This window comes from Mercenaria mercenaria, chromosome 8 (assembly GCF_021730395.1).
Source record: "Mercenaria mercenaria strain notata chromosome 8, MADL_Memer_1, whole genome shotgun sequence".
NCBI classification, from domain to species: Eukaryota; Metazoa; Mollusca; class Bivalvia; order Venerida; family Veneridae; genus Mercenaria; species Mercenaria mercenaria.
In genome coordinates this window covers 35,916,877-35,943,248 of record NC_069368.1, presented here as the reverse complement: position 1 = coordinate 35,943,248, position 26,372 = coordinate 35,916,877, and the positions used below count along the sequence as shown (strand labels likewise).

The window sequence follows — 26,372 nt, the reverse complement described above, 5'->3', positions numbered from 1 at the left end:
CAACACATTTTTTACCTTTTCTGGTTTGTACTCGGAGGCGGATATCGACAAGTCAAAAAAATATAACGATATTCAATTTTCGAGTACAATTATTTGGACTAATGTGGGACAAAACTGATTTTTGGAAGGGAAACTATGGAAAACCACAGGCACGGGTCCAGTGTATATTTTTTGTTTAATATAAAAAAATCCCTTTTTTCACACAAATATTCTTTTATATGTTAGTCAAATGAAAAGAAATTGATGACCAAAAATCCGGTCACAGTATTGTATACATTGAAAAGGTGAACTATGCTAGCGTAACGCTATGGGAAGCTACTCGGCACACTTGTAGAACATTTCAAAATCAGAGTTTATACACTTGCAGCCGCTACCTGCATGATCGCACCTTTGAAACATTTAAAGCCTTCCATAAATACTAAACTGACCCCATAACTTGCTTTGAAATACACAGTACAAGTCTCTACGAGAGAAATATTTCAGTTATCCCCGGCGATTTCAGCTGCCAAACGAAGTGATAAAAACCAGGAACACGCCTGCTGTCCGGAATGAAATCGCCTATCTTCCCATAGCGTTACGCTCGCATAGTTCACCTTTTCAATGTATATTATACTGTGACCGGATTTTTGGTCATCGATTTTTTTTTTATTTGACTAACATATAAAAAGTATATTTGTGTGAAAAAAAGAATTTTGTATATTAAACAATAAATAAACACTGGACCTGTGCCTGTGTGGAAAACCCCTAGCATGCCTAGTCAAAATAATTTAATGTTTGATTTTGAATGAAGATTGTATTTGTGACAGGCTGTGTTAACATAAAAACTTAGAAGGACCAAAATAATGGAGGATAAATCGCAGTACATAGTAATGTAATGTTACTGGTTTTATCGCTGATTCGCTTACGCACAATGCGTGTTGACGCGGTAAACGTTGATTGTGTACAGTATCATATATAGGTTTAAATCACCAGAAAGTTTGTAATTTTGGAAATTATTATAAAGCAATGAGGAATTGGATGCCCTTTGATACATGTTAGTTTTATTTGAATTTATATCTTAATTCGTAGCATAATCAGCATTTAAACCTAGGCAGTGTCTAGAGTCCTCTAACATGCATAGGCTAGGGAGTCGAAAGTTATTCTTATGCATAAAGCTGCCGAAATTCACAGTGTTTCTTTTGTTAAGTATCGTGCAAGTTACTACCTCAATTAATATTACCATTTCAGCAAGCCATGCTGTTGCATTTGTCTGCATTTACTGTGTCTCCAAAGTGTGCTTGCCGCATACTGTCTGCCATATTGGAATGAAAACAAATTAAGTAATTTTTGTTTATTAGTATTGATCATTGTTTTTTTTAAATTTGCTAATCACTTGCAAACTTTAAATTAATCCAGTCCGAAAAAATGATGCACATGAAATGCAGGGGTGTTACAAACCAGCAAGTGATCAAAGAATCCGCTGGAAGCTTAAATGGCAATTAAATTATTTTGTACATTTGCAAACATCTATTGACACATATACAAAACAATACCATTTCACATTTAATTAATTTAAACAAAAAACATGTTTAAAGCAATTAACATTTTAAAACAGCAAAGTAGTTTTCACTAGTGTTATAATCAGTAACGTTCCAACTTTGTTAATTACCGTACAACGGTTTCCGCCTTCACTCGTACTAGTTTATATTATACCAATATGGTGGACAGTATGCGGCGATGGCACTTTGTCGACATGGTAAACGCTGATAAATGCAAGGGCATGACTTGCTAAGATGGTAAATTTAATAAAGTTAGTAATATGCTTGATACTTACCAAAAGAAACAATGTGAATTTCGACAGCTTTATGCATAGAAATAAACTCTGGTTCCCTAGCCTATGCACGTACTTTGGCTAGAGAACCGATTCCAGGCGAATAATTTTGCTGTCTAGGGAACTGGTTCCGGTTCTCTAGCCACTGCCTTAAACCTATAGCATGTAAAGCGCTGGCAGCGATGAAAATTTCATTGGAAATTTCCTCCTCTTCTTTGGTCTTTCGAGTGTAACTGTGTTTAACGTGAATGGAGATATTGCCAGCCCATAAGAAAAATAAATCAATATTTCCTAGGATCGCGTCTTAATTTGTTGGACTATTGAAGGCCCATGCTAATTGCCAAATCTCAAATATTTTAATAGCTAAATGCCAATAACGTAATGCTAAATGCTACATACCAAATGCTAAATGCTACATGCCAAATTTTATGCAAGTAACATGGTGATCGAGAGCTGATTGGCTCGAATGTGCCTGTAGTGATAGTAGGTTTATAGGCCACTTCCAGCAGTGGATCTGTTACAGTAGCAGTTTCAACTTTGCCTAAAGTTGCTTCATTATCACTGGATATCACTGGTGTTGTATAACATTTTTAGCTCGACTATACAAAGTATATGGAGAGCTATCCTACTCATCCCGGAGTCAGCGTCTTGCATCACATCATCACTTACATCATATGACAGAAGGGCCATAACTCTTGCACCAATATTTCAGCTTAAAGTTTCAGGTTAATGTTTTGATACACTTTCACTCTATCTCAGTTATTAGCCCACCATCATCAGATGGTGGGCTATTCAAATCACTCTGCGTCCGTGGTCCGGCGTCCTTCCGTCCGTCCGTCCGTCCTTCCGTTAACAATTTCTCGTTATCGCATCTCCTCAGAAACTACTAGGGGGATTTTGACCAAACTTTGTCAGAATGATGTATTGGTACCCTAGTTGTGTCCCCCTGAAAATCAGACTGGTTCAACAATTTTTTAGTAAGTTATGGCCCTTTGTTTATTTCTATAATTTACAAAGATTTATTATATAGCAACCCCAGGTCATTTTTTGCACTAACTTGTTTTATAGAGTAATTAATTGCATTTGACAGGGCTAGTTTAGAGCTTTTCAGAACAGTTTACTTTTTTAAAATATCTTAAAAAATAAAAAAGTTATGGTTATTTCAAATGTGTAAAAATGCGCGCTTTTTCAGAATTTTTTACTGTATACTTTATAAGGAAACGCGAGCGCGGAGACGGCACCGAAACTTTTACTTGTTCGACAAAGTCAATACTAAAAACACCATAACTTTTTTATTATTTGAGATAATTTGATGAAATTTGGAATGCAGAGAGATCATTTACTACTGCTTTTAACAAGCTTTTTTTAAAGGGCATTAACTATAGCAGGACACTAACTGTGTCCAACACAGTAAACAAAGCATATATAAAATTTCAAGTTTATTTTTCTTCACTTCATATTTCATTTCTGCATGAATGTAAACCAACAGAGAAAATCAACAGTGTACAGTTATGCAATATAATCAAACATTAAATTGCTATTTGATGTAATGACCTGCTAAAGGTAGCTGATTCTACCTTAATTATATGATACATTTTATGACACATTATATATACACAAGTGCAATATCATTTACCGTAAACAGAAATATTCCACAGAAATATTTTACTTCCTGAAACAGTAAGTCTACATTTAATCATACAGATTCTCACATAACAATCTTACATCAGTTTTCACATTATAGCTATATAATATATATACATTTACAACCTTTACAAGTTTCTGTAATATGTAAATCTCTTACATTTCTTGCACAACCATTTTACAATAAGTTTTCAGTTTTCAAAAGTACACATTTTTGAACTTCTCAAATATTTTTTGAATACAGTGACTGTCATTGATGAACCACATTCTGCCTGAATTCACACAATCTGGAATAAATCCAGCCTTTAAAACAAAAGTGTGTTCTACTGTTTGGACGTCTTCTCTACCTGGCCAGATGAAGTAACCGGGCTTCCTTGTTGGTGCCATAAATTTTACAAGAATTTTTTTTTCATTTTGTACAGTTAACACAACACCAGGATACCATCTGTCCTGATAAGCAATTGCTATATATTCATTTTGATTTATTTCATCAAAGCTTGGTAGAAGTTCAAGAAGTTCATTTTCTGCGGAATTTTCATTACATTTTCTTGTCTTACCACATTTAGAATTTAGGTCATTTTTGGCTTTGCGTTTGCTTTTCACTTTGTCACATTTTTTGGTAATTTCTTCATTTATTTCATTTAGGACATTTTTTTCCTGTCTTCTATGTTTTTCACGCAATTTTTTTCCACCGCTTCTTGCTGATTTTAACAGTGCTTCTTTTTCACTTTCTGGCATATCGGCAATCCAGCTCATTAAATTTGTTCTATTTCTTTTAAGGAGTTGCACTGAGGAATGATGGTGCATTGATGCACTCGGCCTGCGGCGCTGACTGCTATCAAGATCGCCAAAATGGTGCTCACAACCCAAGTTTGTTGAGTGGGCGAAGAAGGTTCTTTGTAGGTCTTCTTTTGAGGGGGTATCTGAAAATGCTCCATCTTCTATGAAGTCTACTAACTGTTTTTCAATTGTTTTGGTCATGGCATTTGCAACAAGTTTAACTGATTCAAACACAGCCTCTCTGTTCTTTTCATTTAGCTCCTCTAAGGAACTTGATAGAGTTTTTTCATACTGTACATGGATATCCTTCCAGATCTTGTTACGCTGAAGAATGGCAGCAGGATCAGTTTCTAACACCGCAAGGTAATCTCTCATGTCGGACACTTCCTTGTGAAGTTCTAGGTACGGGACATCGGAGTTTGTGATAAGGGCCCAATATGGGCCAGTGACTCTCAGGTAGAAAAGACCAAGACATTGAATGCTGGCAAAAATACGATCATCCTTCAGGTCTGCAATGACAGACTTCAGCTTTAAATTTGGGGATTTGACAGTTTCTAGGACATGGATAAAATGGGCTCTGTGTAGAAATATTTCGGCAGCCGTTTGAAACAACGCGTTAAACCTATTGTCTTTGTAATTGCCTATTATTGATTTGATAGCATTTGCAGCACAGTAGGCTTCCCACAAATCTCTTACGCCATGGTGGTCACCAGAGGGGCCAAATACGTCTGATGTTGTCAATAAGACCCTTTCAACTACTGTTCCTTTTGTTCGCCAGCATGAAAACACAGAGAGTCCATCACGTCCAAGCGCTTCTTGTTCAGTTAACTTCGACTCGTGATCTTTGAGATCCTTACAAATGTATCTATGAAAACCAAGTAATACGTGGGCCATGCAATGGAAATGAAGGACCTTATCTTGTTGCGTTTCACCACAGTTGCTCAAGACCTCATCTCGCCATTCATCAAGTAGTCGGTCTGCCTTCTTTTCATTGCTGGCTCAATCACTCATAGTAAAGGCCAGCTTGCCTAATGATTCCTTCACAAAATGTTCTACGCTTTCATCAGTTGATAGACATTGGTTTAACGTTGCAAGTTCAGTAACATGGTCTTTGGTCATATTGTTTATTGTTTGGGCTGTTTCATGGGCGACTCTAGTAAACCCTAAACTGAGGATATCTCCAGATGCTAATGTGACAGAAGTGTCAAGAATCTTTTGTTTTCTACGGGTTGTGCCATCGCGGTTTAAACCCCAGTTCTCGGTTTCAGACAGCTTTTGGGAGATAAAGGTTTTAGCTAGGAAATGTCCTTCATCAACAATAGCTTGGACGGTAGTACTTGATGGTAGATCAGACCTACATGTATCAACACCATGTAAATGTTTGGAAACAGTTCTTACAACTTCAGGGATTTTTTCAACCGCCACTTCAAGACCACTTAATTCAACTACACAAAGCCGGACATTATCAGTGAAGGCTCCATCTTTTGTTCTCGTTTCAATTTTACCTTCACGTAATTCATCTTGAAGAATCAAGTAATTTGCTTCTAGTTCTCGTATTTTTGCGTCTTTTTCCGCAAGTTTGGTTCTCAATGCTCTCAGGGGTTCATCATTGTCGTTTTTCAGTTTTTCTCTAAGTTTTGATGCCCTTACTTTGTAGTAGCTGGCTGATTTTTGAGCGTTTACTTTTTTTTGTTCATGCTTTTCAATTTCATTGCCTGATTTTAAATTCAATGTTTCAATTTTTTCATTTAACTGACTGATTGTTTCACTATCACTATCATTTAGTTTCTTCTGGCGCAGCAGCTGTCTTTGTGTTTCCCGCAATAAATGCAAATTCCGCTTTGCCGTCTCATCACGTTATTTACATTTCGGACGGAATAGTGACCGATCCTGCTTTCTAGGCTTTTCAAATGTTCTTTCGCCGATTCAATTTCATGCACTACACGTTGCAGAGAGTTTGCCTTCTTTTTTATTTCATAGTCAAACAGATTTAGGATTTCTTCTCATTTTTATTGAAAGTTTCAACATTGTGGGGTTCAGGGCTATTCAGATTATCAGGGGACACATTGTCTCTCACATTCTCATTTGATTGTTTCACAGGAATCGTGTCTATTTCACTTCCTCTAGGACTAAGTAACGCAATCTCATCTGTAAGATCTGCGGAAGAATTCTCACAAGACTTGTTCAAGTTCTTACATGGGGTTACATACAGTTTCTTTTTAACTGGCACATTCTCAAATATTTGTCGTTTGAGGTCATCAACTGAGGTCACACCTTTTACTTTTTCTTCGAAACCAATTTCTTTTTAATTTCAACAATACGGTTGATTCTAGATTTCAAGGTATTTACATGGATGGTCGAAAGTTCAGGATTCAAACGTACCAACACATCAACAACTTTTGAAATGTTTCTGTATTGCGTATACAATTCTAAGACAACACCATTTAGTATGTGACAGTTTGTCAAAGGTTTGATATCAGCAATCGTATGTAATTGTAAACCAAGCTCTTTACAAAAAGGACCGATAAATTCACCATCCATTTTCAACTATTCATTATTTTTATTTTACTGGAACCAGATATGGTGCTTCTGAAGTGTTGACTTTGATACACAGGTGGAAAACTTCAGTTACCTGAAAAAAATTATATAATTAGAGTTATTTAACAAAATGAAATAATAAAATAAAATATGGGAAGAACTTCTAAACGTAATGGTAAATTTCAAACATTTTTAGCAAACTGCCTCTCCGAGTGTGGTAATTTGAGACGATTTAACCTTGTAATAACATTAAAATCGTAAACCCAACTTTTGCTTATTGAAATATTGCTTTATTTTTTGTGTAAAACTGCAATATTATAACAGAAATCAAATAATTTCGAACGTTTAAAACCTTTTTTATTTCAAATATTTACTCGCAACCAAGATCGTAATGAAAGCAGGTGCCCGTGAAATCGATTTTCTCGATTTACATAATAAAACACTCAATTAAACATACAATCGTAAAATAAAATTACATTTTATAATATATAACATGTTTGTTTAAAGTATTTTTGTTCTTTTAGCCACTATTTACTTTTAAATCGATGTTCGAAATTATTGGATTTCACCGCGTCGGTAAATTAAAATGGCGGATCAAAGCAACATCGGCCGGCCTGCTAATTTCGAAAAACTCATCACCTTTAATCGCAGATGCGGATACTTTATCGTTGTCAGATTTTCATATTTAATGCATCATTTTAAAGAGAAATGATTATATTTTCAGGATCATTATTCGTTTTTTCATACTTACGAATTTCTGTTACGCAAAACGGCGGAGACTTTAGGTCATCACAACTTTCTTGTTTGTAAACATACGCGAATGACGAAAGTTTTGGAGTGAAGTGCAATCAGTTTTCTGATTGGTTGTAAAATTTCATGAATATTAATTAAGGATAAATGACCCGCATACGGGGTCATGCAACATACACGCGACGAGCGCGTGTCAACAGCTGGTAAACACAAAATCGGCCGAAAATATCGATATGTATTCAGTTTAACTGATAGTGATAAAAATATTTATTTTCTAAGATAAATTATTTTAATACCATGAAAAAGGCAATTTATCACTGATTTATTACATATAAGTTTTTTTAATGTTAGTTATGAAATAAATTGATTTATTTTGAATTTTCTGAACCTGGTATCGATTTTTTGTGAAATTCTTAACAGTGATGGCTTATCAGCTGGGGTTGCTAATAAAATTTATATTGGGAAAAACTTTGAAAATCTTCTTGCCCAAAACCACAGAGCCTAGGGCTTTGATATTTGGTATGAAGCATCATCTAGTGGTCCTCTACCAAGATGATTCAAATTATTTCCCTGGGGTCTAATATGGCCCCGCCCCGGGGGTCACATGGTTTATATAGACTTATATAGGGAAAAACTTTGAAAAACCTCTTGTCCAAAACCACAGGGATAGGGCTTTGATATTTTGTATGTGACATCATCTAGTGGTCTTCTACTAAGATTGTTCAAATTATCCCCCTAGGGTCAAATATAACCCCGCCCCGGGGGTCATATGGTTTACATAGACTTATATAGGGAAAAACTTTGAAAATCTTCTTGTCCAAACCACAAAGCCTAGGGCTTTGATATTTGTAATGTAGCATCATCTAGTGGTTCTCTACCAAGTTTGTTAAAATTATCCAACTAGGGTCAAATATGGCCCCGCCCTGGGGGTCACATGGTTCATATAGACTTATATAGGGAAAAGCTTTTAAAAACTTCTTGTCAATAACCTACAACATTCAGATTTGGACCACATGTATGGTTTTGAGTGACAAGATGAACCTTGACACGAGTTGACCTTGATTTTGACCTAGTGACCTACTTTCACATTTCTGTAGCTACAACCTTCAAATTTGGACCACATGCATAGTTTTGTGCACTGAAATAAACTTTGACCTTTACATTGACCTAGTGACCTACTTTCACATTTTTGAAGGTACAGGCTTCAAATTTGGACCACATGCATAGTTTCGTGTTCCGAAATGAAATTTGACCTTGATTTTGACCCAATGACCTACTTTCACATTTCTCAAGTTACAGCCTTCAAATTTGGACCACGTGCATGGTTTTATGTACCGAATCAAACTTTGACCATGACATTGACCTAGTGACCTACTTTCACATTTTTGAAGGTACAGGCTTCAAATTTGGACCACATGCATAGTTCTGTATTCCGAAATAAAATTTGACCTTGATTTTGACCAAGTGACCTACTTTCACATTTCTCAAGCTACAGCCTTCAAATTTGGACCACATGCATGGTTTTGTGTACTGAAACAAACTTTGACCTTTACATTGACCTAGTGACCTACTTTCACATTTTTTAAGGTACAGGCTTCAAATTTGGACCACCTGCATAGTTTTGTATTCCGAAATAAAATTTGACCTTGATTTTGACCTAGTGACCTACTTTCACATTTTTGAAGGTACAGGCTTCAAATTTGGACCACATGCATAGATTTGTGTTCTGAAGTAAAATTTGACCTTGATTTTGACCTAGTGACCTACTTTCACATTTCTCAAGCTACAGCCTTCAAATTTGGAACACTTGCATAGTTTTGTGTACCAAAATAAACTTTGACCTTAAGATTGACTTAGTGACCTACTTTCAAAGTTCTCAAACTACAGTCTTCAAACTTGATGCACATGCATAGTTTTGTGTACAAAGATTTTTGTCCATGAAATTGATATAGTGACCTACTTTCACATTTCTCAAGCTACAGCTTTCGAATTTAGACCACATGCACAGTGTTGTGTACGGAAATGAAATTTGACCTTGAACTAGTCAATAAGTCTTGAAATTTGGAACACACAAAAATGGCACATTGGTGGGCGCCAAGATCACTCTGTGATCTCTTGTTACTAAATGGATTTGATTTCTTAAAATAGTTGTTCCAGGTTATATCACACACATCATATGACACAAGGTGCATAACTCTCAGTCTGGCACCAATTTTTCATGAATTATGCCCCGTTATACTTGGAATTTAAGGTTAATTTTGATGCATTTTCACTATATCAGTATATCTCAGTTATTACGAAATGCATTTGATTCAAACTTGAAGTAGTTGTTTCATGTCATCACCAACATCATATGACACAAGGTGCATAACTCTTGAACCAATATTTTATGAATTATGCCCCTTTTTGCTTAGAATTATACTTATATAGTGTTTTGATACACTTTATCTTTACCTCGCTTATTACTTAATATTTTTGACACAGACTTGAGCTATTGTGCAATATCTTCATCCACCATTGGAGTCATTAAACACTCCAGTGACAGCTCCAGTTTCCTCAGATGTGCCCAGTGTCACTATGTAGCATCGAAATAGTCTAGCACGCTCTCTTGTTTATGATGAGCCCTAGTCTCTCCACTTTCGAGCTAACTACAGCATTAAGATAAGTTTTATTTTAAGTCGACAGGACATATAGCAGTACAACATAAGCTCTGAGTTTTTTAAAACTACTACAAGGGGTCAAAGGTCATACCTTTAGCAATTTTGTGTCCGCTCTGTAGCTCTTGAACCCCTTGAATAATTTCAAACAAACTTGACACAAATGTTCACCACATCGAGATGACGTGCAGAGTGCATGTTTTGGATGGCCCTCTTCATGGTCAAGGTCACACAGGTCAGAGTTCATATGACTTTGTTTCATGTCCACTTCGTAATGCTTGAACTGCTTGAAGGATATTAAAGAAACTTGGCACAACTGTTCACCACCACATTGAGACGACGTGCAGAGCACATGTTTCAGATGGCTCGCTTCAAGGCCATGGTCACACTTAGGGGTCAGAGGTCATACCTACGGGCGTATATTGCTCCACATTACTCTGCTCTTGTTTCTGTGTCTGGTTTACAGGAGTTCTGTTGGCTTGCATCACATTCATGATTCAATAACAAAATGTAAATTTTATTTTAGGTGTGAAAGATGGCGCATTATGTGTACCCAGCAGCAAATGCAGCACAGCCTGCCCCTGCATATCCTGCTGCAGTTCAAACAGCATTTGTGGCAGCAACACCACAAGCTGCTGCTTATGCAACAGCACCTAGAGCAGGACAAGCATATGATGCCTACCAGACACAGCATACAACACCACAGTATGCTTATGCTCGAACACAGGTGGCAGTCACTGTAAGTACTTTTCGTTTCACTGCCATTCATGTTTGGAGAGTTTTAAAAACTTAAAGAGAAATTGTTCTGACATTTTGATGATTTAGTAAGGATATTTTGCTTGATTTAGTGAATATCACTGGTCTGTGTATTTTTAGTAAGTGTCTGTATTTGATTGTCATGAATGTAGCTTTAGACTGGAATTTGACTAAATGTAAAAAGGTGTGTGAGTTAAGTTAACAATCATGCTGATGCTGCATTTGATTTAAGAAGTTTTCCCTTGACCAGTAGGATGTCATCATTTGTTATTAGAATTCTTTTAAAAAGGCTCTTGCAAGTGGACATTCGAGCTGTTTTCACATTTCACTTCCCCTTATTAACAGACTTAGGACAAACCTAATCTTGTATCATTTATATACAGCCTGCAGCTACATATGAACAAAAGACTTACTATCAGCCTGCACAAGCAACTGCAACCTACACTACTGGAGATACGCAGTATCAACAACAGACAGGTATTAACACTTTCATTGTCAGATTCTCAGATTAGCAACTTTATACCTCCTTTTTAGCTCATCTGATTTTTTGAAAAAAAAAAGTTATTGTCATCATTTGAGCGGTGGCGGCGTTGCCTGGTTAAGTTTTATGTTCAGGTCAGTTTTTCTCCTAAACTATCAAAGCTATTGCTTTGAAACTTGCAACACTTGTTCACCATTATAAGCTGACCCTGTATAGCAAGAAACATAACTCCATCCTGCTTTTTGCAAGATTTAAATGGCCCCTTTTGTACTTAGAAAATATCAGATTTCTTGGTTAAGTTTTATATTTAGGTAAACTTTTCTCCTAAACTGTCAAAGCTATTGCTTTGAAACTTGCAACACTTGTTCACCATCATAAGCTGACCCTGTACAGCAAGAAACATAACTCCATCCTGCTTTTTGCAAGAATTATTGCCCCTTTTGGACTTCGAAAATCAGTTTTCTTGGTTAAGTTTTATGTTTAGGTCATCTTTTCTCCTAAACTATCAAAGCTATTGCTTTGAAACTTGCAACACTTGTTCACCATCATAAGCTGACCCTGTACAGCAAGAAACATAACTCCATCCTGCTTTTTGCAAGATTTATGGCCCCTTTTGAACTAAGAAAATATCAGATTTCTTGGTTAAGTTTTATGTTTAGGTCAACTTTTCTCATAAACTATCAAAGCTATTGCTTTAAAACTTGCAACAATTTTTCACCATCATAAGCGGACGCTGTACATCAAGAAACATAACTCTATCCTGCTTTTTGCAAGAATGATGGCCCTTTTTAGACTTAGAAAATCATGGGTAGGGCAATATTTCTATATACAAAAAAATCAGCAAGGCGGTGCTCTTGTTATACCTCCTTTTAAGAAGAGCTATTTTTGTTTGTTGTGTCAATCAGTTATATGTTCATTAGATGATCATTTGGTTGCACTTTCAAATCAGTGATTGGTGAATGCTTAGGATGTTTAAGACTGTATCAGCTTCATACGAATATTTTTTTGGTTAGGTAATACTTGTTGTTTTTGGGGATTGTTCATATATTTCAAAAATTAGCCCCTAAAGGGAAAAGTAGAAAAATCCTTACCTGTCGGTCCCAACTTGAAATAATTCTACAGAAACTTGGTTGTTTTTTCCCTTTTATAATAGTGGCTGTTAACAGGCCCCTTCCCCTCAGAAAATTCCTTTTAAATCTTGCAGTTTTCCCCAAAAATGGATTTTACATCAGGTTTTTTTATTCCCCTTTGCCCAGATACTGAGCTATTTTTTCCCCAAAATCACAGGCCTGGGCCCCTTCCCCTCTTGGTAACCCAGGGCTCTCGCGAGTGGGCGACAGGGCTTTTCATCCTTATATAACAGAGGCCGATATTCGGCTACTTCCCAATCCAAAAATATAGTAATTTTTCCCAACTGTGGCAGAGACACTTCCCAAAATGCAAGGTAAAATTTCCCAAAATTACGCCAGCAGATGATTTTGATTTTGTTTACATTTATTATTTCCGGAGGAAGCGTTTGTCTGGTATCAATTTTTTTGTTTTACTATAGCACATTGACCACGTGTTACGCATAACCAGTCTAATCCGTTATGTTCCGTGTCCCGGATTTTAGATTTTAGTCCGTGTTTCAGGGGAGATAAATTAATTCGTATTTCGGTGTTTACTTCCGGTTAATCGTTTTCTAAAAAACATGTCACATAACGGAAAGTATTACAACAAAACATTCAAACGTGCGGCAATATCAGAAAATCAGAGGTCACTATTCGACTGCGGGGTGAAACAACGTAAGTTAGATGAGGGTACCGGTGATAATATCACCGAGGCGGTCCCACTAGTATCGATACTTCTATTTCCACTGTTTCTGCTTGCCCCAAGTGACACAGAACTGAATATGTTGGTTGATAATTTCAAAAATACAAAACAAAGAGACATGGACTTGTGGTCATTAGATTTGTGAAATTTGAAATCAAAATTCAAAATAAAGTGCTGTATTACAGTAAAAGTTAAATTTCAGTTGAAAAATACTTATTACTGTTCAAATTTATACCCTAGTACCTATATTTCCACGAATAGCTTTTTTCCCAAAATAGACAATTATCGCGCATAAATTTCCCAATTTGAAAGGCCTGGGCCTCTTCCCAATTTCCTGATGGAAAGCCCTGGGCGACTTGAGCGAAATGGGGCTTTGGAACTTCAAACTTCGCTCAAATCTAACTTCAAAGGGAAATACAAGTCGCCCGATTTTCTTTGACTTCCGCACTCACTAATTACTGCTACCCGGACTGTTGACAATTTGCACGGTGTCATAACAAGTGTTGCAATACAAACACACATCGATAGCATAATTTAAGCTCCACCTACTTCAGGTACTTGCGAGATTTTTTTGAGAAGTGTGAAAGAGTCGATTGTGTTCAGCCAATTAGTGCCACGGTTAGATCTTTGACACTTCGCGTTTAATTGTCAACATGTTCAAGTGCAAAATACAATGTTTTATAAGGAACTGTTGATTAACCATGCGATTAATTGGAATATATAGATTGCACACAATTATTTGTTTATCTATGATAAAAAAACGACATGTAATGTATTAACTTCGTTAAATTGACTTCCATCGATGAATTGATTTGAATTATGTATTTCTAGTTTACACAGTTTACTTTCAGTTTTATTCAAGTGAAATACTAACATTCACTGAGGTCGTGACTTGGTGTTAATAAACACTTAATACAAGATATAACCAAAATAAAAACCAAAATTCGGCTGGTTACATTTACAGCATCGGCTTGAATTTTGAAAACGGCTTTTTTCAGAATTTTGTAATGAAACAATAACCACTGTATGGGAAATGATCTAAGAAAATGAATGGTCACATCAATGTTCTTTATGTAGAAACAAGAAAATTACAGCCACCTTTCGAATCACTCAACAGCCTTGCGGTAGGAAGTCCTCCCACTTCTCCCTAAAGTCTCCCCACTTCTCCCTAAATCAGCTTGAGGGAGAAGTGACTTCTTCCAAAAAATTGGTCCTACCTAGACCCATGTAACCCCTCCCCTCTTGGTACCCTCCCCCACCCAGCTGAAAGGTACCTTTGGTGACCTTCAGCTAAAATTGCCAGGGAAAAACTTGTTTTCGATAAAACTCTAAACATCTACCATCTGAAGTTGCAGACAAGTTTTCAAGTAATTGGCAGACAAGTTTTCAAGTAATTGGCAGATATGTTTCATGGTTTCATGGACAGCTTTCTACCAAAGTCGATACCAGTTTGATCTGTTCAAGTCTCGTGGGTTATCACGGTGCTTGGGACTTAGTAAGAAAAATTTTAATGAAGTTTTACGTGATCACATTTGCTATTACAATTTTGTTCTGAACTTATAGTAAATACTGTTCAAACTTAATGGTACATATTTGTACAGTAGGCTTTGTTTCTTGATATTTGGCGCAATTATCTCTGTTAGCATTACAGTATGTAATGCACATTCTACTTGATTTTGTAGTTGTTGTGAAACCATCGTATTCCACTGGTACAACTTACACAGCCCAGAGGCAGGCCACTGTTCCAAAGGTACAGACTGTGCAGGTGACATCTACACCGACCAACTATGTGTACACTGCAGGAGGGGCCACTAGTCAGAGTGCTACTACTTATAATCCTGCCACTACGTACCAGTCTGCTACCACTGCAACAACTTCCACATATTCTGGTATGGTAAATATATAAACTTTTGAAGCGGGAGTGCATGTAGGGAAATCAAGTGATTGTCTGAAAACACACATGACCAAACACAAATTTTTCAGCAGAACATGAGCAATAAATGTTAGTTATACATGTTATAAGACGCCAGACAAATCACATTTCAGTATGAGAAACATCCTGTTGATATTTCTAAGAAGGCACTGTGATGATCATACAAAAAACTGAATTTATGAGTTAAAGGGGAAGAAATGCCAAACAATAAATCAATCCCATCAATCCTTCCATAATGCTGAAAGAATTTTTAAAATTGACCATGTTGAAAAAGATAGCATTTTAAAAATGTCTTATGAAAGCAGCTATTTTAGTACATGTTTTTGACATCATTTATACACTTCTTGATCTTATATTTTGCAAATATCCTTTTAATTAGATTAATGTTTGAAGTTTCTTCAATTCAGTATGTAAAAGCCCGATAATTCCTTTTCTTTTAGTTGGAAAAAGTAGAGAAATTAATCAAAGGTATAAGGAAATACAGTGTTAACCTTTAGCCTGCTGGCGGCAAGTGATTCTGCCTTTGCGACCAGTGCAGACCAAGATCAGCCTGCACATCCATGCAGTCTGATCATGGTCTGCACTGTTCGCTATTCAGTCAGTAAATTTTTAGTGAAAACCCCTTTGAATAATAAATAGTATTGCCCATATTGAATGATGGCCCAATCCATTTTAGAAATTTAGCAGGCTAAGGGTTAAATAAATATCTAAAAAATAAATTAAATCTGCTGTCTTTATGTTGCTATAGAAACAAAATGGCTACCTATCTTTCTATCATACCTTCCTCATTTTTAGGTTAGTTTTGAAAAAAATCATTGACGACCATAACTGCAATAAGAATACCTGTCAGACAGATACAACAATAAAACAATGTATCTTTTTGCTTTGACTTGTACAAAAGCAATTGTAAGTCTGATAGCTTTATTACCTCTCCTGAACTGTATGTCCTTGGCAGAATATTTATTAATATGGGTGATGGGCTTTAGCCTTCCGTTGACAGTGGTTTCACAGGGTAGAAGTTTTGCCCAATTTTAATGAAAGATGGTCCGAATGTTTGATACAAAGTGTTAATTAGGTCACATTCAAATCGTAGAAAAGCTTTAGCATTTGATAGGCCACATTTTCTACAGGCATATTGCACATTGGCAGTGGATGATCAAGATCATAGTGACTGTAAGAACTGAAAACATTTTAATATTAACTAACATATGATTAATGGATAGAGCTTTTAGATATCATTTAATGAACTTTACCGGTGTTTTACAGGCTATGATGCTGCTCTCTATTCGGCAGCAACCAGTTACTATCAGCAGCAACAAGCTGCCAAAGCTACTGGTACCTGGTCTACACTTAAGAAAACTGGAACAACCGCTGTTGGCAAAAATGGACTGGGAAAACCTAAGGTGACGAAACAACCCCAGCTGCACTACTGTGATGTTTGTAAGATAAGCTGTGCTGGACCACAGGTATTCATTCATATAATGAACAATCATTATTATGTCTCCCACATGTATTGGGGAAGACATATTGATTTAGTTCTGTCAGTCTGTATGTCACAAAGTTTGTCCACTCAACTCATACGCCACAAGACGAATTTACACCTCCACCATATTGATCATTACCAAGCCTAGTTGTGTATGTCATTGGTATTTTCTGATTCATTGATTTTTACCCTGACAATTTGAAATTTTTCAAATAGTATAGCTTTTGTAAACACTCTTTGTAGGCATCAGCATCTCAGAGATTTTACATGTAAGCAGGTTTCTCTACATCCATCCAGCGATTACTTAAAAGTATTTAAGCTAGGTTCATAAAACTTGGTATGTGAATAGAGGGCAATATTTGGATTATGCTCACACATAACGTATGCTACTAGGTCAAGGTCACTATTTAAGGTTGTGCAGTATTTAAAAGAAGTGTTTATCTAACTATGTAGCATCTAAGCTGTTTCATCGGTTTTATTTTTACATGAAATTTAGAGCCTTTCAGAACAGTAAATGAGATTGATTATTTTGACTGTGGAAGGTGTAATGTACATAATTATGTCAATGTACTTTTGAGCAGCTTTCTAAGACTAGTACAATTTCATCTGTTCTGAACAGACCTATAGGGAGCACCTTGAAGGGCAGAAACACAAGAAGAAAGAAGCCGCAGCCAAATCTGGAACAACAACAACTACAACAGGAAGGGGAGGTCAGAACCAGCTACGCTGTGAACTTTGTGATGTCACGTGCACTGGAGCAGATGCTTATGCTGCTCATGTCAGGGGAGCTAAACATCAAAAGGTAATATTTTTTCAAGTTTATGATTGCTTTTCTGTGAGGGATGTAGAAATGCAGTCTGTCATCTTTATGTTGGTCACTGTCTGTAATACTTTTGTACGGGTGATAACTTGTGTGTAGAAGTTTGTTTGACTTTAACCTGATGGCAATGGAGACCCTACCAAACATGTATACTTTGTATATCAGTACAACACCTCCATGTTGTAAGCCCTGATGTAGTCCCAGTGTGTGTGTATGATAGATTTCACTGCTAAAAAAGGAAATATCATTGTATCTGTGTTTATGAATATTGTAGACTATTTTTTTTTTATATACATTACAGGTTCTAAAGTTGCATACCAAACTTGGAAAGCCTATCCCCTCAACAGACCCTGTGGTTGTTGGGCAGACAAAGGCGAGCACCACAACCCAGTCCACTGCAAAGACTGTGACAAGTACCACTACAAAGGCTGCTCCAGTGCAGCCTAGTACCAGTGCTGTGAAGAAAGTCCTTGCCACTCCAAAGATCACTTTTGTTGGTGAGTGGTTGGTTAATATAAATGTATTCTCTCACTAGGGAAGATGTATTGTTTTTTATGGCACTGTCATTAATATCCTATTGTCTCCCTTGTCCAATTATCAAAGTGATATTGTAGGCAAGCATGATGGTACATCTGTTGATGAGTAGAGAAAACTTGTATATAAGATAAATGGTCCTTGAGCAGAGTCTGTCTGGTTTGCTTATGGTTTATCCTGAGTTTGTTAACTTGATTTGAGGGCAATGGTTTTGCTTGATGCTGGACATAAGCAGTTCACTCATCCTACATTCATGTGGGGAAGTTGCCATTTTCTAGGGAAGAACAGGTTGTTAGAAAAATGTGATGGAAATAAACTTCAGATAACTGTTTCTGACATTTTCACTTGCCTGTTAACAAGCATTTTACAATAGTCCAGTGCACTGTCTTTCTGACAGCTGTTGTAGGAATTGTTACTCTGAAGTTGATGTTTTTGTTTGGCAGGTGGTAGTCAACTGAAGACCACTGGTGTTAAGATGGAAGAGGTAAAGGCAGCTACACCCAGCACTGCAACAACTGTCACTTCTCAAGTCTCTGTTGATTGTAAGGCAGTTTTATAGCACAATCAGTTCAATATGTTATCATAGTAATTTAAACCTTCTTTATTACATAGAGGTACTAGTTACTGGTTGGAAATGTAACAGAGCTAGTTAATATATTATGTACATCGTACTTTGTTCACAAAGCCAAGAGACAATGAGTAGATAAAGTCATGAATTAGAATTGAAACTTAAGCAGTTAATTTTGCAGGGTGCTTTAGATATTTATAATCTTTAAGTAAGTATGTATACAGTAAGGTCCACTACAATTTTTGTGGTGAATTGTTTAGATAAAGAATATTTTGAATTATTTGCAGCTGATGACATGGATGATGGTCCACTCAATATACTTGGAGAGAAGGATGTTACTCCAGTTGGTGTGTAACCGCTTCTGATCTAGTTTGAGAGTTATCCCATTAATAAATAATAATTATTTATTAAAACCAACACTGTTTAAAAGATCTTGTCTTAACTGTTCAGAATTACAGTGAAGCATTAACAGTTGTGACTGATGTGAGATACTCAATTTAGTTTTATTTTTTAATAAACAGTTTTTTCTCCAGATTGTGTTACTTTGATGCTACTTATTCCAGGTCACGAATATATTGAAGAGATTAAGAATGATGCAACTGGAAAGATTATCAGTTTCAACTGTAAATTATGTGAATGCAAATTCAATGATCCAAATGCAAAGGACATGCATATGAAAGGCAGGAGGCATAGATTGCAATATAAGGTAATAGGTTTATTAGAACTCTCATCAATCTATCACTTTATGTGTACTCAGTTCTTCTAGTTTATATCTAATTCCCATGGAATTTGGTTTCCATCATCAACAGAAGTTGGCATGAGTATATTGTTGGGATTTTCTTGTTGGCATTATTTTCTTGTACAAATGTATAGGTCAGGTGGGCTGTTGGATATGTTTGTATATGTAAACTAGTATTTTTGTAACTGCTTGTTGGAATGGATGAAACCTTCTCACACTTGTTCTGTGTGATTATCTGACATAAAGTACACCAGTTCCAGAACTGTATTTTGCATTTTTAACCAGATACTTCTTGGGGGGGAAAAACAACATTATCTTAGGGTATTACGTTAATTCTTGTTCGTGGATTGGTGGGCAGACAGTGTCAGATAAAGAGTTTCCAGTCAATACCTGCAGTTCAGGTTGACATATTGTCATCAAACTTAGTGTATAGCTAGCTTATATGGAGTCCTAGCTTGTATTTGAATTCTGAATATTGGTCAAGGTTGCTGCTAGTGGAGATAGGAAAACAGTTACATGAAATGAAACTTTGTCTGCAGTAGTTAGCTGATGAAAAAATAAAGGTTTGTATCAATATTATGTTTTATTGTAGAAAAAAGTTGATCCTAGTCTACAAGTGGAGATCAAACCAAGTATTCGTGTTCGTAAGATCCAAGAGGAGAAGTTGAGAAGACAAGCACAGAAAGAAGAGTTCTGGAGACGCAAAGAACAAGAGCAGAGGTGAGCATACAAGATACTTGTAGTTCTAAATTACTATTGGACCTACTATATCTGGTAACAGAGAGCATTGCTTGGTGATCACTGGAATTATGGTCTCCAGCCAGCTTAAACATTTTATTCGATCTTTCCAGCAATCATATGAAGAAATTTGTTGAATCTTGCTTTGTTTCTTTTTAGGGTCGTCAGTGTCCTGTACCTAATATGTCAAAGGAAATCCATTCAGTGCTGCCATGGCAATGGAAATGAAAATCTTTGTCATTTCACGTTGGCCATATTAAAAAATAATTCCATAGAAAATGCTGCTTTAGTTACTCTAGGCCAACTATGTTCCAATTATTACAGTTTGTTGTAAAGCATTGCTATTAGAGGTTGTGGTCATTTAGAAGTATAGAAATCTAAAAATATTTTTAAAACCTGCTTGCTCATTTTACAAATAATTTAACACAAATGTTAGTGACCTTCCACCATGGAAGACATTTGTTCTGCGTAGTTAACAAAAGCAGCAGAAATATGTTCTAAAGGGAACTTGTAGTCTGCTTGCACCATTGAAGCTTGAAAGTCCAGCAAGCCAATATTGTAAACTGTAAAAATGTGGGGAAAAAACAGTTGATAGTTAACTGATGTGAGACTTTGTTTATTTGTTATTCAGGATGGAAGAGGAGTATTACTGGGAAGAGCGTCGTCGCTACCAAGAGGAGATGGAATATTATGAATGGCACAGGATGGGACGACCTGGAATGCCGCCACCTAGGTTCGGACAGATGCCACCTGTAAGTGTATGCTTATACGATAGAATGGCCTTAACTTTAGTAAGGCTTGTAAAATTCAGCAGCAAATTTTTATGCCCCCGAAGGGAGGCATATAGTTTTTGAACCGTCTGTCAGTCTGTCCGCAATTTTCGTGTCCGGTTCATATCTTTGTCATCGATGGATGGATTTTCAAATAACTTGGCATGAATGTGTACCACAGTAAGACGACGTGTCGCGCGCAAGACCCAGGTCCGTAGCTCAAAGGTCAAGGTCACACTTAGACATTAAAGGATAGTGCATTGATGGGCGTGTCCGGTCCATATCTTTGTCATCGATGGATGGATTTTCAAATAACTTGGCATGAATGTGTACCACAGTAAGACGACGTGTTGCGCGCAAGACCCAGGTTCGTAGCTCAAAGGTCAAGGTCACACTAAGACATTAAAGGATAGTGCATTGATGGGCATGTCCGGTCCATATCTTTGTCATCGATGGATGGATTTTTAAATAACTTGGCATGAATGTGTACCACAGTAAGACGACGTGTCGCGCGCAAGACCCAGGTCCGTAGCTCAAAGGTCAAGGTCACACTTAGACATTAAAGGATAGTGCATTGATGGGCGTGTCCGGTCCATATCTTTGTCATCGATGGATGGATTTTAAAATAACTACGCATGAATGTGTGACACAGTAAGACGACGTGTCGCTCGCAAGACTCAGCTCCATAGGTCAAAGGTCCTAAACTCTAACATCGGCCATAACTATTCATTCAAAGTGCCATCGGGGGCATGTGTCATCCTATGGAGACAGCTCTTGTTTTTGCATGGATGCAGTTTCTCTTTATGACTGCTGCTAGAAAACTGCAGTTTTAATTGACATCTTAATACACTTAAATATGTGTTGTAGGTATCATTACTAATATATGTTATAGATATTATGTCTATGTAAATATTTATTATACAAGAAATACATGATATTATAGTACAGATGATAAATCTAAAGTGTAACCTGATCATAATATGCTGTTATGCAAGTTTGAAATACTGAAGGCGTACATTTATAAGCGCGGCAAAAATTTAGCGCAAACGCAATTTTTGGTGAAATATCTAATTAATGCGTGGACGTGAATTAGCGCTCTCGCGAGACCGCTAATTTCTAATTTTAGCGCTGTCCGTGATGAGTCTATCGGAGATTTACGAAAATGTTCGGAAATAATCTTAACCATCGGCAATTTTTTATGCCCCCAAAGGGAGGCATATAGTTTTTGAACCGTCTGTCGGTCCGTCGGTCTGTCAGTCTGTCCGCAATTTTCGTGTCCGATCCATGTTTTTGTCATCGATAGATGGATTTTCAAATAACTTGGCATGAATGTGTACCACGGTAAGACGACGTGTCGCGCGCAAGACCCAGGTCCGTAGCTCAAAGGTCAAGGTCACACTTAGACATTAAAGGATAGTGCATTGATGGGCGTGTCCGGTCCATATCTTTGTCATCCATGGATGGATTTTCAAATAACTTGGCCTGAATGTGTACCACAGTAAGACGACGTGTTGCGCGCAAGACCCAGGTCCGTAGCTCAAAGGTCAAGGTCACACTTAGACTTTAAAGGATAGTGCATTGATGGGCGTGTCCGGTCCATATCTTTGTCATCCATGGATGGATTTTCAAATAACTTGGCATGAATGTGACCCACAGTTAGACGACGTGTCGTGCGCAAGACCCAGGTTCGTAGCTCAAAGGTCAAGGTCACACTTAGACGTTAAAGGATAGTGCATTGATGGGCGTGTCAGGTCCATATCTTTGTCATCCATGGATGGATTTTCAAATAACTTGGCATGAATGTGTACCACAGTAAGATGACATGTCGTGCGCAAGACCCAGGTCCGTAGCTCAAAGGTCAAGGTCACACTTAGACGTTAAAGGTCATTTTTCATGATAGTGCATTGATGGGCGTGTCCGGTCCATATCTTTGTCATTCATGCATGGATTTTAAAATAACTACACATGAATGTGTGACACAGTAAGACGACGTGTCGCGCGCAAGACTCAGCTCCTTAGGTCAAAGGTCCTAAACTCTAACATCGGCCATAACTATTCATTCAAAGTGCCATCGGGGGCATGTGTCATCCTATGGAGACAGCTCTTGTATGTAATGTGTTTCTGCTGTAATTATTCGTCATACTGATTATGAAATCAACATTTTTCACTGTTGGCTGGCTAAAGAAAGTAGGATTTATTTTAGATTATTTACTTAAGTGTTATACCGTAAATCTCTTCATGTAATTAATTATAATAATCTGCGTGTTATATATTCTGTATACTAGTTATAATTGCTGAAATAAAACGAGATTGTCACACATTTTAATCATTGAATCTCCTTTGTCCTACATGCATTGTGTCTTAATACAAACGTTCACACCTTTCCGTAAACGAGCGACTGCAACAACAGACATGCCCGAAGGTGATACGGAAATCGATAACAACTTGATCAAATGAGAAAAAACACAAACTACAAGCTTAAATATTTTATTTTGTATGATGATATATTTAAAATAATAATATGAACAATAAACAGGAATATCATACGAACCTTAAAATATTAGCAAGCAATGTAACTAGTGCAAACTGTCAAGAGTATTTATTTGCAAAAGTTCGAAGAAAACATCATCAAAAGAAAATGTACATGGAAATGCTTGGACAAATTAATGCGCGGACATGAATTAGCGCACGTGCGATAGCGCTAAAAGCGCTGTTATTAGTACACCGCTAAAATAAGTAAGCCTACAGTACCATGATGTCATTTCTGTTTAAATACGCTTGTAAAGAAATTTACAAGTTTTACTTCTTGTATTATTGTTTAATCCTTCTTCCACTGCAAGTAGTTTTGGTTAAACAATTCCGATAGAGCCGGATCTTCCCATCCGCACCAACAACCAATGAAAAGTTATGATAAAATACTGTTGATAATTATTACTATGCATTGATTGAAAGAAGCTTTACTTACTGTAATGATTTCTGTAGGGAGTGAGGAAACCAGATTCATCAGATGACCGTCATGTGATGGCCAAGCATGCTTCTATCTATCCAAATGAAGAAGAACTTCAGCATGTGCAGAACATTGTATCAGCTTGTGAGAAAGCCCTGAAACTTGTGTCCGATTATGTTGCAGAATGGTAATATATCTTCAGTTTGCTACAGTAAATTCTTAAGAGTTTTCCTGAGCTTTATTGGGGATTTTACAAGATCTAGGTATAAATTACATATCATTTTAAAGGTCCAAAAGTTTTTGAATAATTGTGCCAGTGGCTGTCCGAATTTGTGTCATGCATATCTCAAAAAGTGTTTGACCTAGAGCGAAACCAGAGTTATGGCCCTTGACTTAGCGAAAAATACACATAAAAAGGACTGAAAAGTCTCGTGTATCTCAAAAAGGATTACGAAACATTAGTGAAATATTGTTCAGCTTCTTAAGCTGTGTACCTGGGGTTGTTGGAGATTTCATTCAACCAGGCTAGAGTTATGCATAAAAGGGCACATAAGTTTGTGTCACATGTATCTTTAAATGTATTTGACCTGGGGCCTTGAAACTTGGTCAGAATGTTTGCCATGATGATCTCTAGGTCAGATTCGAAACGGGGTCATGTAAGGTCAAAAACTAGGTCACTAGACCAGATCAAAGGAAAATCTTGTTAATGCTCAGAGTTCACGGTTTAAGTTTTGAAACTCATGAGAATTTTTCAGAATGTTTGTCTTGATGACCTCAAAGTCAAGTTCGAATCTGGGTCATGTGGGTTCAAAAACTAGGTCACCCACTCAAGATGCTGCAGTTGTGACCCAATCATTGTGAAACTTGGTCAGAATGTTAGTCTTGATGATCTCTAGGTAAGTTTGAAACTGCGTCATGTGGGGTCAAAAACTAGGTAAGAAGCCAGATCAACTCTGGTAAGCAATATAGAGCCATGATGGCCGGCTTGTTTGTTTTTATGATATGATTATTGTGTAGGAGTTGGTTTCCTAAGTTTAAGAGAAAGAGAAAAAGCAAGAGAAACTGATGTCTCAAGGGCAAGTTTTAGTATTATACCTTTACGTTTGACAGTGATGCAAAGGCTAAAGGTCTCATAGATCCAAAGGATATTAAAAAAGAGCCAGCTCCAAAAGTGAAGAAGGAAGTGAAGGAATCTCCAAAGAAAGAAGAGGAAGCAAAAGAAACGTAAGAACTGTATTCCTTTCAAAGAGCTGTTTTTCAGTCAGTCTAAGATCTGTATTTTAGCCAAGCCCATCTAGAGCTGTAATAAACAGCTAATGTAGAGGTGTATTCTAACCATTGTGGATCTGTATTTTTTAGCCCATCTAGAGCTGTAATAAACAGCCAATCTAGAGGTTATTCTAGCTATTGTAGAGCTGTATTCCAGCCCATCTAGAGCAAGTTTTCCCTTCACGGTTGAAATGTTTCTACGGCATTCTTTCTATAATTAATGCTGGTCTATTTCCGATGTTGTGTGGTTATTGGAGTTGTATCATAATAGGGCAGTGGACATAACTGCATCGATCATAAACGAAATTGTTGTTTGAAGTTTTAACTTGTGTTATATAGGGAGAAAGAAGAGGCGGCACCTCCGCGTATATTGAAGGGTGTGATGAGGGTTGGTGTTCTGGCGAAGGGATTATTACTGCATGGAGACTTGAACGTTCATCTTGTTGTCCTGTGCTCGGAGAAGCCCACACGTACATTGTTAGAGAGAGTGGCTGACGGACTGCCCAAACAATTTGCTGTAAGTAAGCTTCCACAGAAATAAATTTATATAACCAGTTCAGAGCTTGTTTGTTCTATGAGCCAAAGACATTATATCTTTGTTTGAAACAATACTTGATATACAAATGTGTTTTACCTGTTGAAGTAAGGAGAAAGTGATGGCCATCTTCATCAGTCTTGTTCAGATAATTGTTGAAGTGTACAGTATTGGACAAAGATGTGATAAATCCCCACTACAGATATAAGTGTATATTTGCCGACTGTAGATGTGGATGAATATTTGCTGACTATAGATATGAAGTATATTTACCAGCTACAGATATGAATTTGTATTTGAACACTGCAGATATAGCATATTTTCCTCAGATATAAATATGTATTTTCCTACTACAGATATAACGTATATTGTACTCGCCACAGATATGTATGTATATTACTCACTAAAAATCTAAATATATATTTGCCCTCTACAGACTGTGACAGAAGAAAAGTACGATGTTAAGCGATGTGTGGAGGAGGCAGCCATTGTTGTTACCAACAATGTAGAGCCCAAAGTATCGTGCACAGTTACCCTGACCTCGCCAATTATGAGAGAGTCCAATGAAGGAGGTATTGTCTTAATAATTTCATTGGGGATTTACTTGATTTAGTGATGAGATTTGCTCATAATTATTTAGGAAGTAAACAGAAGTCAAACAAAAAAATTAAATTATTTTTGGAATTTTGTAGAATGGTCATGGCTTGATTTAAAACAAAAAGGAAAATTAATCTGTATCAGTTGTTTTAGTTATTAATTATCACTGTTTTAGACAGTCATTGTAAGGAAAAAAAATATATGAACCTCG

At 36.8% G+C, this 26,372-nt stretch overlaps 1 protein-coding gene across 1 annotated transcript in view; it reads left to right on the top strand.

The window, feature by feature from the left end:
* LOC123566583 (zinc finger RNA-binding protein-like) overlaps window positions 1–26,372 on the top strand; it is a 38,857-nt gene that overhangs the window by 1,392 nt on the left and 11,093 nt on the right. The window contains exons 2-16 of the mRNA XM_045360829.2: window positions 10,706–10,918; window positions 11,319–11,412; window positions 14,911–15,117; window positions 16,428–16,627; window positions 17,264–17,446; window positions 17,766–17,961; window positions 18,442–18,540; window positions 18,854–18,913; window positions 19,130–19,272; window positions 19,898–20,025; window positions 20,675–20,795; window positions 23,796–23,947; window positions 24,871–24,984; window positions 25,369–25,546; window positions 26,001–26,136. Coding sequence (XP_045216764.1) covers window positions 10,715–10,918; window positions 11,319–11,412; window positions 14,911–15,117; window positions 16,428–16,627; window positions 17,264–17,446; window positions 17,766–17,961; window positions 18,442–18,540; window positions 18,854–18,913; window positions 19,130–19,272; window positions 19,898–20,025; window positions 20,675–20,795; window positions 23,796–23,947; window positions 24,871–24,984; window positions 25,369–25,546; window positions 26,001–26,136 — 2,215 coding nt within the window. The 5' untranslated portion in view covers window positions 10,706–10,714. The remainder of the gene's footprint in view (window positions 1–10,705; window positions 10,919–11,318; window positions 11,413–14,910; window positions 15,118–16,427; window positions 16,628–17,263; window positions 17,447–17,765; window positions 17,962–18,441; window positions 18,541–18,853; window positions 18,914–19,129; window positions 19,273–19,897; window positions 20,026–20,674; window positions 20,796–23,795; window positions 23,948–24,870; window positions 24,985–25,368; window positions 25,547–26,000; window positions 26,137–26,372) is intronic.